The following is a 17,492-nucleotide window of genomic DNA, read 5'->3' on the forward strand; positions in this document are numbered from 1 at the left end:
AGAGCATTACAGGACACTTGGCTAACCCAGCTTTTACCCTTCGGAGTGCTTTAGCCTTGCCTAACGCTGTAACGAGGGCTCTGATGCTGTGACCTGGTGGGACCTGCACTGCTGCAGCACGCTTACTGGCAGAATTGCCTAAGTCTTGAGGAAGGGAATAAGCCATGACTAACAAAAGCAGCTGTAAGCAGGCTGGTCGTGGCTTGTAGCAAATGTAACTCTTGGTTAATCTTCCTTCTGCCTATGGAAGGTGGAAGGGGCCAGCAGCTACTGAGGGCTGGGGCAATTTAGGAAATAGAAAAGGACAAAAAATAGAGATGTAGTTGGGAAAGAAATGTTTATTTTAAGTTTCTCAGAGGGATTTACAAACAATGGAGCATTTTAAAAAAAATTGAGTGATCAAAGTACTTGACAGTGTCCCTTAAACACACACACAAGCCCCTGGACAGAGGAAGTCACACCAGCGAGGAGGTCAATACTGCTGGAAGAGCAGCTGGCATCTGCATAGTTCTAGAAGGAAAGATTGCAATGCTGTTGGTGCAAATATGTGTCATCCTGGCATTAATATAAGAGCACGCTGAAGTATGTACGCATGTACCTGCGGAAAACAAAGTGCATAAAATAACACACAAAGTATGTATTGTAGAATAAATTTATTTACCTGATACAAATGAAACTAGGTGTGATGCTTCTTACTGTCAGCATGTAAATAGACAACTGATCTTATTTACAACTTCTAAAGGTCATACATGCAGTTGTGGTAACTGGCTAAATCATTTGCTGCTTTCTAAATAAATGCATCACAATATTTTGTATTGCACCAACATCTGTCTTACTGCCTTAGATTTAAATAAGTTACATTACAGTGCAAAACAGGTTGATTTGCACACATGATAAAAAAATCCAAAGGTATGAATTGGAGGCTTACAGTTTAACATTCATCTGTAATCTTTTCAATGAGTTTTATAAATAGGATAGCATTGTACATAAGCTGTTATAGAGTAGTATGTTTGGATGATACAATACAGAGATTTGTCTACAACCGAAGGCATGCAGTTTTGATATTGTACATTTTATAAACTGACATTTTACATACAGGAATATGGAAAATTGGCTGACAGCTCGGCGATTCTTGTTCAAAGATAAACAAACTCTTCTCCATGCTGCACAGAACCCAAACTTCTCTGGAGAGAGTTTCCAATTCTGTAACTATATTGCACATTTGTACATCTGAAGTCCTAATGGTACCACACATTTCTTCCACAGAGAACACAATGAGTTTTGTTTTTAGGGAAAGCAAAGAATCTTTACACATGATACATGCAGAAGTTTTGGTAGATGTGTTGCTAAAAACACATGCACGCAACAAAACAACCTTACATTTCTGCAAAATTGTTTAGGAAGCGATTACTCCAGTATTGCTGAAAAGGAAAGAAAGAAAAGGAAACAGTTAATAAAAGGATGAATGCAAAGTATCATTGTAAAAGCAAGACTAAGATCAACAGTGACAGAAGAAAGAATGTTAAGTCTGATAACAACTGCTCTGTCATTGAAGGGACACTCTCAGGTTACTTTGTTCTTGAAGCCCAGGACACTCTGGATTATGTCTCAGCTCTTCTGAATTCAGCAGAGCTCCCTTTATCATCAAAGTCAGCACCTTCTCCAGAAGACCATAAATGAAGATGAATTGAGGTATGTTTGGATAGCGTTTGCATTTCTTTGCCTGACTAGTGGTAATAGTAAAAAGTAAAGGGAGACTCGTCTGTCTTTCAGCTTCTTATAGTACCCAGTTTGAGCTATTTTTTTCCCCTTTAAAATAAATAATCTTGAAGAGTGTTCTTTTAATCGAGGCATTATAGTGCAAGTTTGGCCCTGAAGTGACCTAACAATGTCCCTTTTTTAAGTTACGCAGCTTATTCTGGGAAGCAGTAGGAAAGCTCCGAAGAAGTCGTTAAACTACACAGATTAATGCGTAGGCAAAGGGTAGAGTACAGTATAACTACTGGACTTTACCCCTAAAATACAGCGTAAGGTTAGCCTTGGGTCTGGAAAAAGTGTACTCTGATTGCCTAGAACTAAAGGGTGGCTCTTCAAAACACTGCTTAACACTAAAATTTAGGCTCTCCTGCTAGGATTTGAGAATGCATAATATTAATGTAATTAAGGATGTAATTAGCAGAGATTAGGGAAACAGATAATGGTTAGAAGTGCAAGAAGGTAAACAAGACAGGTGCAAGAGACAGACAATTTTGTATCAGTTTTTACCTCCCTTCATCTCAGCAAATTTAACCATCTTTAAGCAGTTTACCACATATATTCTGTGCATCAGCTGTGTTCTTCGAACAGTGACAGAGGACTGCTGTACTGCATTTTATCATCAGATTAAGAACTCATTTTCTTACCATGAGCTTTCTCCAGAACGGCCTCTCTACAACCATCAGCTTTGCAGCACTGTGAGAGACTGGGATGTATTTTTCTGCAGCTTCTTTCATACTGATTTATTTGCGGTAATGCTTTGAAAAACCAACCATGGACTAATTTTAGTGCCTGGATACAGGCAAGAAGGAGCAGCTTGAGTTGTGCAGCTCAAAACCAGTACTTTGAATCACTGCCATTTGAAAGCTGAGAGCACCTGGGGCATGACAAAGATAAAAGCCCTTGTTTCCATGTTGCTGGCATATGACTGCAGCTGCCTGACCATCCTCTTTGCTCTGCTTTGGACCAGCCCACAGAACACTGAATTCAGGAGGCACTGCTGTCATAGCAAAACCCACTGGTTTCCCAGCATAAGCTGGGATCCCTCCTGGTGTTTCTCACATATGGTACCATCAGTCACAATCAACGTTAATCTTACACACCCCTCACATGCTAGAAAACAAGCAAGGTGTGAGGAATTCAGAAGACCAGAGAGATGAAGCTCAGTGAGATGAGAGCAAAGGGAAACAAAAGGTATGAAGTTATCTTCTAAAGTTGAGATGGGAAATAAAACCTGAAAGCCCACAGCAGAGCAATTTTAGTGCTGGGTGCTTGACCACAGGGGAAGAAGCACATGGTAAGTCTTAACGTTTGGCCAGTCCAGACCACACCAGGCTAGCCTGCATCTTATAGTGGCAACACCTGGAGAACAGAAGTACTGAAGTATAACAGAAGTTGCCACTGAACCAGCAATAATGAAGTACTGATCATAGGGAACCCTACTGCTCCATTTCTGCAAAGAGGTCTAGACAGCAAGACCAGGAGACATCTAAAAATAATAAAGAAAAGCAAGGTAGGTTAAGATTGCTTGGGCTCTTTAAGCATACCCTACAAAACCAGGCTCCTGAGGTTGCAGAAGCAGTCAGGAGGGATAAATGCCACTCCATTCACCCACCAACAGCCTAGCTTTCAAAGGTAAACTCCAAGAAACAGAAGGCTCCTACTGCAAGTGAGACCCTGAGATAACTGATACAAGTGAGCCCTCAGCAAGATTTGTCTTCAACATGCACAACTGAGTGTGCCAGACAAAGATTCAACAGAACGTGTCAAAAGACTGAATTTTAATTCATCCATTTTCCCCTTCAGTGTCTTAGAGATGGGGAGAAAGGTGTTGTATACAAGAATTATTTTGTGTAATAGACAGGAAAAGAACTGTACAAGAATTCCTCTCAACTACTGCCACATACATGGCTGAGAAAAGCACAGCAACATCGGTGCTCTGGAGGTTTACACAGGGCCATTGCTCAAAGATTCAGTGGCTATTCCTGCCCCCTTGAAAAAAATCTGGCCACAATTCTATTGTTTCCAACAAATGTCAATGGACTTGGATATATTTTGATCTCAAGGAATTCTAAATTACATGACCTGTAAGTTTCCTGTTTGAAGGAACAGGAGCAAGCCTTAAAATGCTCAGTTAGTATTCAGACAGCATCTGACTGGTGCTGGCCATCAGTTTTGTGGTATGCAAAACATCCAGGTTGGCAAAGACAGGTTCCTTCTTACATAGAGGGCATTCAAGTGAGTTCAGCGCTTACAGTTCTACAAAAAACCTCTTACATCATTTCTATCTCCCCCTACCTGAGTCACTTCTGCATCAGTTAAAGTATATCAGTGTTTACATAAACAGGGAGTATTCGCAATGCAGTGGACTTTCAAATCAGGTCTGTATTCTGAGGCTGGCATGTATATCTGAAAGCTTGAAACCTAAAGGATTAATCTGTGCTCACTGGATTCCAGCCGGCTCTAAAAGAGCAGAGAGGAAAATGGTAGTTAAAAGCTACGAGGAGTAAGAAAGCTGTTTGAATTTGGTTATTAAAGCAGATTTCGAGCCAACACAAGATAACACAGCACCTGCTACTCAACAAAGGCATTATGACCCTCGTACAATTTTCAAAGACTATCCTGTGAAGCCAAGACTGTTCTTTTGTCTTTTTGTATGACCACTGTTCAAAGTGTTTCCATTCATTGGAAACAATAAGCTGCTTTTGCAAAGAGGAGCAGAGAAGCACCTGCACATTAAGCACTGTGTGGATTATTCCTAGAGAAGGGCTGGTGTGCTCAGAGGAGGACAAAACCTCAGAGTAAACCAGCACCTGACCATGAGTACTAGTGTTCTGCACACTAAACATTCATATAAACACCTGTCATTGTCTTAAGTTACAGATTTATCCAATTTTATCTTGGACTTAAGACAAAGCTGTAGGATCTTGGGGTACACTAAGGCTCCTGGCTGCTCTAAAACAAGCTCTAAAATGCACTAAAACAAAAGCAAGCGCTTTACCTTCAGAATCAGTAATTTCAGCTTCACACCATAGAATGAGAGTCTAAAGTGGTGATAATAATGTAGCACAGCAGAATTTGACAAAACACAGCATGGGAATGAAGGAAATTACTATTTATTCTTCAACATGTATACAGCATACGCTATTTTACAGCAAGTCACCACTGGCATGGTGAAATGGAAGAGAAATACTCACTTTAGTCGATGAAAGTTGGAAGGCATTGGAGAAAAACACCACAGTTAGGACTGTTAATGACTTACACGTTGTTGATACAGGACTGAATTTGAAAACATGCTTTAACATTTACCGTAATAATGAAGGTGGTTAGTGCCACATTAAAATAAAAATAGTTCTATACAATATGTTCAATTTGGTCATGTGCTATTTACAGATTTTACAAAACACACACACGAGCTTGTTACTTCAAGTCAGGCTAACAACAGGCCAGCAGAGTAACTCCATGTATACAACTTAGCATTAGTGCCCTAAGTGTAGGAAATCCAATTTCTAGCTATGCAGTGCAAGTTATTTTTCCAGGTCTCATTACAAGTTTTGATCTTAAAGGGGGAAGAAAAAAAAACGATCTGACACATGTAAGTAAGGTATTAAAACTCAACTTAAACTCTCTTTCGGAATTAAAACAGACTGTGTTGGTTAAAAAGGCTTGGTTTAGATTTAAGTAGACAGAAGAAAACCTCCCTATTCCTGCATCATGGGCAACACTGGCAAAATAAGGTCTGTTACAATAAAAATACAATAGACACTTAAATAAATAATCTTTAAAAAAAACTGTGTGTTGAGAATATGGAAGAACCCCAGGAGGCTGCACCTGGAATGATATTTTCTGCACGAGCAAGATTAGGCATACCTCATACAGAAACTGGTGTAAACAAGGACAGTCAAGAACCAAGAGCAAGGGAGCAGGAAGAGGGGATACAGAAGAAATCCTGACCAAGGTAGCAGTACTCTCTACCCAGTGCAGAAAGTTCGGCTTATGAAAAAAATAAAACCTGACTGTATGACAAATTAAGTTGGGATGATCATGCAGAAGACAAACAGTTACATGCTTTTTTTCTTTTTTTTTTTTTTTTTTTTTTTAGTTTCAGACAACACACATTCATTCCCTAAAATCTGCTGCCAATTTAGTTTGATAGTGTCCGCTGGCTCAAAAAAATTTACTTTTTTTTTTTTACATGATGAATAGACTATTGAACAGAACACTGTACATGCTTTTCATCTACAAAAAAATTGCATAAAATAGTGTTAGTTCTCTGTACATGTCAATGGACACTTTAACTGTGTATAAAAGAGGAATATATTGCCCCCACTGAAGTCAGAAAAAGCAAAAAACCAAAATCTAGAGTATGAAACCTCCATCACCGGCAAATATGTTCATGTGAAAATTCAGCAGAAATAGACAGTTGCTCTAAACAATAAAAAAATTGATTAAGTTAAACTTTTTCTTTCAATGTAAAACTGTCACCATGTCAGTCAAGACCAGAACATATCACTAAAGTTAGTGTCTGTGCTGTAAAGCCAGATAACCAAGGGCATAGTAATGAACACAAACGGCCAGGAAACTCCTTCGGTGCATGCTGACAAAGAACACGGTTTGGTGGCAGGCCGCACACTATCTTTACCAGGTTCCAGGTAGTTACGGGCCACGTATTTAAGTGTTTCATCCAGCAGAATGACAGGTAGTGAGATTTTCAATACCATCAGCCATTGCGTCACATTCAGAGGTGTGATCTGGAAGATAATCTGAAAGAAAAGCCAAGTATTACACCTCTGCTCCTCCTCCACCACTTGCCTCAAGCTCCCAACAAGTTTTTACTCCATCTCCAAGCTCAGGGATGGGGATATAGAACACTTACTGGCAGCGGTTCCACGTAAAGGATAAGGAAGTGGAGTGACATGGACAAGCAGATAGCGCCCACCAGCCAGATATTCTCCCACGGGGGCATCCTCATTAAGGACTGGTTTTCTGACAGACTGCAACAGAAACACAGTACGTGTGTGTATGTACAAGATACCAATAGGAAATTCAGTAAATCAGAAAAGAGCTGGAAAGAGCAGCAAGGCAAGCCCCAGTTATCCCAGTCATGAAGGAAAGGACACCAAAGCATGGTTTAAGTAAGTTACAACTTTAGATTACCCTGCAAGACTGCTTCACAGAGTGACCACAGTTCAGTCTCACGTTTGTTTTTGAAAACTTTTGTGCATTCTGCCCATTCCGTACAACAGCGTGAGACAGAATACTCCTGTCTGTCAGCTGCTGGGGCCCTATTTCTCCCTCTCCATTTCCTCCAAAGGTCAGTTATAGACTGGAAATATAGAGGAGGTCATGTACTTGTACCTTCTTCATGCTTATTCTTTAAATCCACTCCAGATTCAATCTGCAGAGGAGTCTGCGATACAGAACACCAAATGTAGAGCAGTACCTTACTATGTAGGACTACCACAGCACACTTAATTTTAAAAAACAACTTTAAAGTGACCTCTAAGCTATTTGAAGAAAATACCCTTGACATTGTGCTACTTAGTGGTTTCCATTTATAATAACTTTAATTGGCTAAACCCACACTCCCTTCGGGCAGGAAAAATTATTTTCCATATCTTCAACATTCTCATTTTAGTTCTCCTTGATATCACATGGGAAGGATAATCTGATTAATTAAGCTCAGATTAAAAGTAACGGAAAATATGTCAGTTGCTTATGCTTAGTAAAGTGCCAGAATGAACTGACAGAATTAAAAATACACCTTATGATAAGGGATCTGAATTGTTATCTGAGAGTCATTTTGTTTGCACTGCCAGGATTTGGAAAGGAAGTATGACTCATTATTCGTTGAGCTGTCCACACACTCTGAACCAAGCTGCATAGAAGGTGGGATTTTGGATAAGCTACGCAAAAGCTTTGCTTTCTGATGTGGAGATACGAACCTGTTGAGAGCATTGCACATCTCTATGGTGACAAGTACAGAAAGAGCCATCGTCATTGGATACGGAGACTCAAACACCACACAGTCGACACCAGAGAAGTCAGGGTTGTCCTCTTTGCACTGCAGAAAATGGCTCTAGAACAGAAAAATGTGAACTCATTTCTACAGCTCGTTAACTTTTAAAATGTAAAGTAGGCTATTAGGAAGTAAGTAGTATCATAAAAAACTTCAAATATGAATCCTACAAGCACCACACTACAGGAGAGACAAGTGTCTAATATGACACTACAAGCACCAAAAAACCAAAAAGCTTTTGCCAGCTTCAGAAAAATTTCTGTTAGTCTTTTATTTACAAGACACCCCTCAGTCCCCCGAATTGTTTAGCAGCTCAGGTATGCCACCTTTGAGCTTGATCACAATTGATTAGTCTTTAAAATAAGTTTTACTTTAACAAATCCGAAAGAATATCTCATTACATAAATCTTTTTAAAAATAAGCTACTGTTTTTCTACAGTCATTTCAAGAAAAAAAAAAATGTATAAAAGGAATGTGCCCCTTTCCCCGAGAAACTAAACAGAGCACATACCAGCTGATAAAAGGTAACTCTTGGACCACCATCAGCAGCAATAAACCACCAAGCAGCAGCACCCACTGTGGCAGCACCAACATAACCTTGAGGAAAACAAAACTTTTTTCAGTGTTGTGAACTTTATGCAAGAGAAGATCTCACTTGTCACACCCGAACTTCTACTTCGAAACCTCTAATTTATCTAAAATTTAGATAAAAGATACAGCTAGAATCTAATTAAAAGTTTCCGATGAAGTGGTAGATGTCTTACTGATGTTATGCAACTATAACTTCTTCTGCCTCTGTTATTAGCAATGAAAAGAAAAAGTTACTGCTTTACCATTCTATCATGGCATTGCCTGCAAATACACAGAACAGTGAATCTCAAAATAGAATACCAATTCTACAGATCATCTATTGCTAGTTTTCAGAACTTGAGCAAAAGTTAGACATTGATTTCAAAGTGGGCCTCAAAAAATCTGCAGTTAAAAAAATCTGTAGTTAAGAGAAATAAGAAAGCTCTTACTACTTACATCCAATAGCTAGGTAACGGAAGAATAGCCATCCACTGATCAGTGGCTCTTTAGGGTTGCGGGGTGGCTTATTCATGATATCAAGATCAGGAGGATTAAAGCCCAGAGCAGTAGCAGGGAGACCATCCGTCACAAGGTTTACCCATAACAGTTGGACAGGAATTAGAGCTTCAGGAAAACCCAGGGCAGCAGTCAAGAAGATACTATAAGAAAACCCACCAATTATAAGCTTATTTTTGTGAACACAAATAAGTTTTTTAATGCTTAAGCTTAAAGCATCCTTTCTGTTCTCTCACATGGAGTTATCCATTTTGTATCACAAACAGCATTGAAGTTCTTAATGCTTTAAAATATAAAAAAAAAAAAAAAAGGGCAAGACAAATGCTGTATTATATTCTGCTCAGGGAGAAAGTATGCTTTGATGTAAGCAACAGTTAGGAGATCAATACTTACATTCTGTGGCACTGGGGCAACATTTCTCCCCAGGACATGTAAGAGACTTTCTTCTGTAACTTGAGGTTTAAGTTACAGAAACATTTAAATTGGATCTATGGCTATGTTATCTGAAATAACAGATCTTATAAGATTTTGTCTTCTAATTTTTACAATTAAGTTCCACAGAGAAGCATTCCAAACACAGAAGTAACTAAAGAATCTTAGCCACCTACTGAGTTAGAGTATTATATGCAATGCAACGCTCAGCTTTTGTGCTATGCTAAAGTTCTCCAGTAAATGCTACTGACCCTGGAAGTATACAGACCTCATTCCACACAGTCACAATGAGCTACTACCTGGAGAACGGAACCTGTTTCTCTGGTTTTAGTGAGAAATACTGGAAGTAAATAAATAATAGACTCCATCATCACTACTCTAGCCCAAAGAAAACACCTGAAACTTACCACACAACTTCTCCAACATTGGAAGAGATCAAGTAACGGATGAACTGCTTCATGTTGTTATAAATTGCACGTCCTTCTTCCACAGCAGCTACGATAGTTGAGAAGTTATCATCTGCTAAAACCATTTCAGAAGCAGTTTTAGCCACTGCAGTACCAGAACCCATAGCAATTCCAATTTCTGCTTTCTTCAACGCAGGGGCATCATTGACACCATCACCAGTCTAAAACAAGAATTTAAAGTTGAAGAAGAGCAGACACTTTTATATAGGACAAGAAAAGAATTTCACATCGTGTCTGGTATTTTAGATCAAATCACTTAAGCACAGAGCTATTATGAGATGGAGTTCAGGAAAAAGCTGAAGTCCTGAACAAGGCATCAGTCTGACAGGGCATAATTTTGGTTTAAACACAGTATCTGCCTTTCAAATCAAGTAAAAAGTTCAATTCCTCACCATAGCTGTAATCTCGTCAAAAGACTGAAGAAACTCCACAATTTTAGACTTGTGGGAAGGCTCCACACGAGCAAAGCAACGGGCATGGTGGCAAGCATCTCTTTGGGCAGCAAGTGAGAGCTCATCAAATTCACGGCCAGTAAAGGCTTTTGTAGACACATCTTCATCTTCCACAAAGATACCAATGCGTCGGCAAATAGCTACTGCTGTGCCTTTATTATCACCAGTGATCATAATAACTCTAATACCAGCTTGTTTACACAGCTTTATAGACGAAGCTACTTCAATTCTTGGGGGATCCAGCATACCCACGCAGCCAACGAAGGTCAAATTGGTCTGAAACAATACAGCACTGAGTTTTAGCACAAAAACCTGTAGACATCTGACATTAGCAAAACAATCATTTTTATTTGCATGCTAAACATATCTCAGTGTAGTGACCTTTGTGTTTACTCCCATTCCCAACATTCTATATTGAGCAACTGGACACTGAAGCCTATGGCAACTTGATGTTTAGCCAAAGCCAGTGTATTATGCGTGATATGCTTGTTGTTTTCACTCTGGAAGGATTACTTGTTTTGTTATGCTAAATTTTCACAGCACTTTAGGTCTGACACTTAATTCAGAGAGTGGGAGAACCAAAGTGTCACACATCTATACGCATATTGACAAGTACGAGGAGGTGAGACAGCATTTGGTGCTTTCGGAATCACATTGCTACGTGGTACCCTATGCATGAGAGGCACATGGGAGGACATAGTTAATTCCGAGAGCACAAGCATATACTGAAATGGGATCCTACATTTTTAAGTCCTGCCTCAAATACGTTCATTTCATTATCTGTGATCTAATTGTTACCCTTGCAAATTCAACTTACAGTCAAGTTTTTCTTTTTCATGATCAGAGCCAGCAGCACAGTGCGCAAACCAAAACTCACCAACTGCTATCACACCCCCCAACACTCCACCCCAGCCCAAGTCCTTGGTACAGATTTCATTGGAAAATTACAGAGTAGCTAAAATGATAATCATGGACAGATTTTTCGCAGACAACAGTATGGAGGAGGGGAAGTAAACCCGATCCTCAGAGCACAAAATGGTAGTGAGGTTTCATCATAAAATCCCCAGAGGTCTTCGCAGTTGAGCAGCGTCAAACTAAAAATCATTGAAGCCGAAACCACAATGCACTTTTGGGAAGGTTTTTCAGTCTCTGAAACAGTTTATGCCGTTATGACCTTCAGGACTGTATGCATATATGCAAAACAGTATAACTTGTAGGTGGCTTTCTAGCTGATTTCTCCTGCTTTTAGCCAAGTGACAGCATGTATAACCAGCCATCAAGAACAAATGCACATTTTGCTTTTAAACCCAAAATTAACTGGTGAAAGAAAAAGGTAGACAGTTACCAGAAACCACAGAATTACCAGACAGTATCCTTTGAATTTCTTCAAAGCTACATACAATCTGTTCTATAAACTGATAATTCCCTCCATAGATGTGGCTAATTGTGTCTGACATCAAAAACACCCAGTAAGACATTCTCAGCATTAACTACCTCAAGAAAAGGGTCAAACATAAGGAGTCACCATTCCCCAGTTTGGGAGAGGAAGAAATGTTAAAAGGACATTTAACTAAAATTACCTCGTAGTTAATGAAGTTTGAGGAGTCCTCAAGATTCATTTCTTCTTTTCTAGGTGGATTGTCATGGGTTGCCAGAGCCAAGCAACGCAATGTGTCTCTACCAGTTCCCCACTCTCTAATAACAGACATTATTTTCTGCTTAATTCCTGGGGTCAATGCTACTTTAGCATTTCCAACACGGACATGCGTACATCTGTCAATTACACCTTCAGGAGCACCCTTGCAGAGGCAAAAAAAGAAGAAATCTTAGTTAAAAAATTCCTTTCCAACACAGCATTTGCTTACACTAACAAAGTTCTTCATGTCCAAGCAGTTTGGCCACAGTTTCTAATGTTACTGTGTCTTTGCAGCCATTCCATAACTGCACTTCTCTAGCATGGAACCTACCTTAACAAACATCTTACTCATGGACGTGCGGCTTGGTTTGTTCGGTGTACAATAGACAGACATAGACTTTCTGTCTCTTGAGAATTCCAGAGTGAATTCTTTCTTCATAAGTTGTTTTATCACCTTTTAAGACAACAGCGTAACAATACGTTTTAGATAATATACGTACCAAAACTTACTCCCCAGTGAATTCCAGATAAAAGAGTACTGACCGAATTGCAAGCATTCGCACGTTCAATTCGAGAAAGTCCTTTCAAGTCTGTGTCAAATACATTCATCTTTTCAACCAGACAGGTAAGTGCCGTTTCTGTAGCTTCACCCACTTTTTCATATACTCCCTTAGCCTTTAGTTAACACAAAGCAAACAAACACAAGAGTTTACTTTAACCCTCAGCTGGAACCTACTGGAGACAAAGTTCAAGTTTCACAATGGAAAAAAAAATGCTTAACAAATCTTAATATGGCTTATGAAACACGCAAAACTATTTTTAAAAAGCAACTTTGAGGAGTTTAATTTGTAGAAAATTTCAAGCCTTTCCTCTCAATACCAGCAGAGAATGACGTCAGTATTTTATCATGTAGTCAAGTCATTTTGAGATGTAGCAACCTTAAGGAGGCAAGGCAAAGCAAGAAAGCAGCAGTGCATTCTACACAGCAAGAGATCTCCAAGTTCCAGATTACACTTACTGCCTGGCTTAAGTTTCCTCAGTGTTCAACAAACAAGTCATTCCCAGAATTAATGCTTAAGAAGACCTAAATACTCTTCCTTGAATAGAAGGGGATTTACCACTGAAAGGTATTACATAGACAGATGAGAACAAACATTTATCCTCATTCTCACACTCCCCTCTGTTCCAGGATATTTCCAGGATATGTACTTACTTCATTGTAGTCCAAAGAAGAATCATTGCAGAGCGCACAGATTGTTGCAAGTTCCACAAGGCCATCGTACTGGCTACATTTAATAAGTTTGTCATCTTTATGCCTTCCCAGAAGATGAAAAAGGGGGAAATTTACATTAGTTATTTAGAATTAGCATTTCAAGTTTCCCTTCTTTAAACCCACTACTGTATTGCCATTTAATACAATGCTTATTAATGACTTGGAACTACAGAGTTCACCAGAGAATCCGGATACCTTTAAATAGATATGCAGTTATTAGACAATAAAAATAAATTTAAGTTTATCATATAAATTTGATAAAGGTGAAATCTGAATTTTAGATCAGACAAATGAACAGCACAACATTACCGATGAAATTACTACCTGAATTACAGAACCTTATCTCCTCCGGTGACAGTCATACAGCAACACAGAACAGAAATAAAGAGCTCAGTGAAAGAAGAATCTGAAATCAGTATTACAGCATGTATGACTTGGAGGGGAGTTCCAAGGAAAAGGATATTGCTGGACACATTAGGAGCTTAACTTCCTTAGTCTCACTGCACATTCTGCAGATTTACTGCTATGCATGAACTGGACAGGCAGTAGATTTGGTCTTTGTTATTTCTTAAAAATTAATCTGTGCTGTAGGCGAATCTCCTAAACCAATAAAAAGCTAGGTCATTTCACAACACAAATTCCACTAGCAAAAAAAAAAAAAAAAATACTCTTTTTTGTATTTATATATACTTAATGATGAATATCTGAGCTCTTTAGGAAAGCAAAGGTACATTTTCCCGAAGTAACATACCCTTCAGGCATCACAAATAAAAGGAACTTCTTTGTTTCCACATTTAGAAATAGATAATAAATGAACTCATTTTCTGTAGCATCAGCACACTTCTAGAGTAAACATAAAGGAACCATAAAAAGTGCTCAATGCTGTTATTTTTACCAGAATCAGCAAGACAATTCTCTTGTACCATCTCTTATTAAAGCCCTCAAGGAGAAAAATGTCTGATAGAAAGAAATGGATCACTGCTCCATAAGAATGCTTAACACTGCCTATGACGTCTGATTATGTAAGCTTTTTGTTCAGCCTCTTGTAGTACTGCAAAAGAAATCCAGCGTTGCATAATAGCGTATGAACAAAACGCATCTTAAAAATAAGTATGCTTTAAAGTTCCATTTTGCATATAATCCTACAGTCATAAGCAAAATTTAGCAGCTCTAAGCTCTTAACTCTTTAAAGTTCTCGGCAGCTCTCAGTTTGTCCCATCATCTGTCACAGCTGGTACATCCTGCTTTCACCTGTTCTGAACCCTGCAGACAACCAGCATATTTGAATATTCCTAACTTGTTATACCAGCTTTCCCCTGCCTGTACCTTATCAGCAATCACAATGTCTGAAGTAACACAACTACACATGGAGTCAAAGTTGTGGGGTCAGTTCTAGGTGAAGCTTTTTCTTAAGCTTCAGGTTTTTTGATTAGCTAAAAATGAAAAAATGCACTCTACTAGCTTTTGCTGCAGTTCTTACCAATCACTGTTACTTTTGTGGTCTCATTTTGCAAACCAGCACGCACATTGTCAAACAGTTTAGAGCGTTTTGTCAGGCCTCAGGACACAGTCTCGTAACTGAGAAATCAGTCACTAGAAAAGTTTCAGTCACTACAAAATGCTATGTACATGAATGCAGTGCTACTCACACACTTGTTCACATTTCCCCAGTTTCAGCAAGTAAAAACAGAACATTAACATACATTGATGACACTTCTTATACTCGCATTTGTCACCTCACTGAGTTTTATTATTTCATTTATCTCTAGTTCTTGAGAGACCAGCAAAAGCATAATAGCTAGATGCTTTTCAGGATCTAGAGTGTCACCTTGTCTAATTCTGTCTGCTGAAACAGAAGCATAAGCTTTTGACAGCAATTAGCTTTGAAACAAAAAGAGACTTGGGGAATTAAGATTTCCAGCTGCTGAGAACATTAATTTTCATAGCAGTTAAGACCATAAAGAGGGATAATTGCTACTGAGATTGGTGAAGACTGCATGAAGTCTCAGGCCTGTATGTGAAACTCCATAAGGTCGAGATGTTTAAAATAATTGAATCTAGTTCTACTTTACACACAGAATTCTAATTCTGTAAAACTGAAGTGATAAAAATACGTGAAAGACTGGCCAAATAAAAGGAGCAGGAACAACCTGATAGAAGGAGGCTCTCTCCCTCTAGAATCAGAACCCTAAGATTCTAGACGCTCTCAGGATGAACCATCTATCCCACTAGGAGAGACCTGAAACTGCTGAAGTAAAACATAAATGGATCATGCCTTTTCAAAGCCAGTGGCTTAGTACCAACTCAGATGCCACAGGCTGAGACAAACACATACACTACCCAAGTACAGAAGCATCAAGCCCCACAAACTGCTGAGGGCAGGACAGAGGAATTTACAGTAAATTCAAGAAAACTTCAGCACATTCATAAGATACTTTAACAAAGTCTTCTCTGAGGCAGTTTACACTCTCACTGGTTGAGTTTTCAATTACTGAGTATTTTACACATCACTTTGCAAGTCTACAGTAACAGTCAGTGAGTAAATAGACAAATATTTAACACTTACACTTCTCCCATTGGAGCATATGTTGAACCAGTTACAGTAAATTCATTCAGAGAACAGTTATCTCCATCTACTCTGTCCAGGACAAACATCTGAAATTAGAGTTAGAAGTGTTAGAAGTGCCTTTGAAAAGTAATTAATGCATGAGATTTAAACCTTAAGTATGCAGGTACAAGAAGCAAGTCCATGTTCAGTAAACAAACTAGACAAAACCAGACAATACTTTGAACTTCACTCCCATACATGTTTGAACAGCTCCTTGTACTGAAGCATGAAGTACAGAACACAGCATTTCAGTTCAGATCTTATTTGAAAACTCAAGTGTGGCACAAGTAGATCAAAGAGATGAAAAAAATCCTATAGAGCGTACACTTAACTTCAGCTATTAGGACTAGGCTAGCTCCCAGTCCTGACTGTGCCTAAGTTCTTCCTTGGCTTCAGACTCAAATTAATTCTCCTGTGTATGTTTGAAGTAGCAGTTCCAATCAAAAGCAGCACAGGACAGCTTGTACACTGATAATTCTTACCAAAGCAAAAATACAAAGCATCTACAAATAACAGAAGCTTTTCTATGCAGCAGGTAAGGTTTGAGGCAAGAGGCAGACTACAAGTTCCCCTTAAAATCAGTCAAAGCATTTCCTCTCCTGTTTCTCTAAGTCATTTGCAATGACTTAATCTACAGTCAGTCTACACTGGTTGATTAGAACCATTCAGACAGCTCAAGTGTCCCTACAGCACAGACTGAAGTTATTTTCAAATGAATACACTAATTTGAAGGATGCATTTGTGCTCTAAGACACATGCATCCGTTCATCTGTCCTTTGTTTCCGTTTTCGTTCTAGGAGAGCTGCAAGCAGATTCAAATCAGTGAAAGTGGAGATAAAAACGTGGCACCTCAAGTTGTCACACTCTACCAGGACTAGCTGGTAGTAGAGGAGAAAGTTCTCATTGATTGGTAATGTATTTTAATACAACTTCTTAGAAGTTGGTTACTATGAGCCATTTTGCTATACCTCATTTTAATATCTTCATTTCCCCTCACTCCGCTGCCTTATGTTTTAGGCAAGCATTCACACAATACAGCCTAATATCTAGGTCTGCAATGTCTCAAGTGTCTGTAATCTTCAAAGTAATTTTAAAAAACTAAAAAGCTAAACAAGCAGATAAATGAACATGATAAAACAGAGTAAACGTGTTCTTGTCTGAGATAACAGGACAGGAGGACATTAAAACAAGACTTAAAATCTTCTCCTAAAGAAGTGTTGCTTTTGACTGAAATATTTAGGAAAGGTTTCCTTTGGACACTCAGGAATTACTAAACATTATGAAAACTGTTAACTGCAAAAGGGAATTACTATTGTAAAAATGCTTCTTAAAAAGCTGGATAATCTCTCTGCTTCAAGTGAAGCTGAATACACATACTGGTTACAGATATTAGGATTTTGCTGTGCTTCGCAGAGTCAAGCAATTAAGGTTTTTCTGTAGCTGCCTGACCCGGTAAGTTGTACTGCTAGAGATGTAGAATATTTAGCCCTCTGAATCCAAGGAGTAGAGCATTTGGGTTTTTACGTAAATACATCTGAAGGTTCTTAAATGAGTTAACCATGAAGCCTTCTGCTTTTGGCATCTTCATTTTTGGCAGCTTGCATTTGGTGATGAAAAATCTCTGCAAAGACTAGGGCAGTTATGCAACTCTACTGCAAGTAACCTCCTCTGGAATACTGATGAGCAGCTGCTTTGTGTCTCTTAGGTATAAATACTACAATACTGAAGCATGTAGCATAAGTCAACCACCGATTAAAAAGAAAA

General features: G+C 38.8%; 1 protein-coding gene across 2 annotated transcripts in view; it reads right to left on the reverse strand.

Annotated features, from left to right (window-relative positions):
* Window positions 1-215: 215 nt before the first annotated feature.
* ATP2A2 (ATPase sarcoplasmic/endoplasmic reticulum Ca2+ transporting 2) overlaps window positions 216-17,492 on the reverse strand; it is a 44,688-nt gene continuing 27,411 nt past the window's right edge. Inside the window, exons 9-21 of one of the 2 annotated variants that reach the window (XM_084297217.1) lie at window positions 15,687-15,775; window positions 13,061-13,163; window positions 12,391-12,522; window positions 12,179-12,301; window positions 11,792-12,010; window positions 10,152-10,487; window positions 9,700-9,920; window positions 8,801-9,003; window positions 8,286-8,371; window positions 7,701-7,834; window positions 6,632-6,749; window positions 6,398-6,518; window positions 216-1,421 (exon numbers count right to left, since the gene is read on the reverse strand). In XM_084297217.1, the coding sequence (XP_084153343.1) occupies window positions 1,408-1,421; window positions 6,398-6,518; window positions 6,632-6,749; window positions 7,701-7,834; window positions 8,286-8,371; window positions 8,801-9,003; window positions 9,700-9,920; window positions 10,152-10,487; window positions 11,792-12,010; window positions 12,179-12,301; window positions 12,391-12,522; window positions 13,061-13,163; window positions 15,687-15,775 (1,899 nt within the window). In that variant the 3' untranslated portion in view covers window positions 216-1,407. The other variant, XM_084297216.1, reaches the window with a different exon arrangement.

The sequence above is a fragment of the Netta rufina genome (genome assembly GCF_964035555.1).
Source record: "Netta rufina genome assembly, chromosome: 17".
In the NCBI taxonomy this organism is placed as follows: Eukaryota; Metazoa; Chordata; class Aves; order Anseriformes; family Anatidae; genus Netta; species Netta rufina.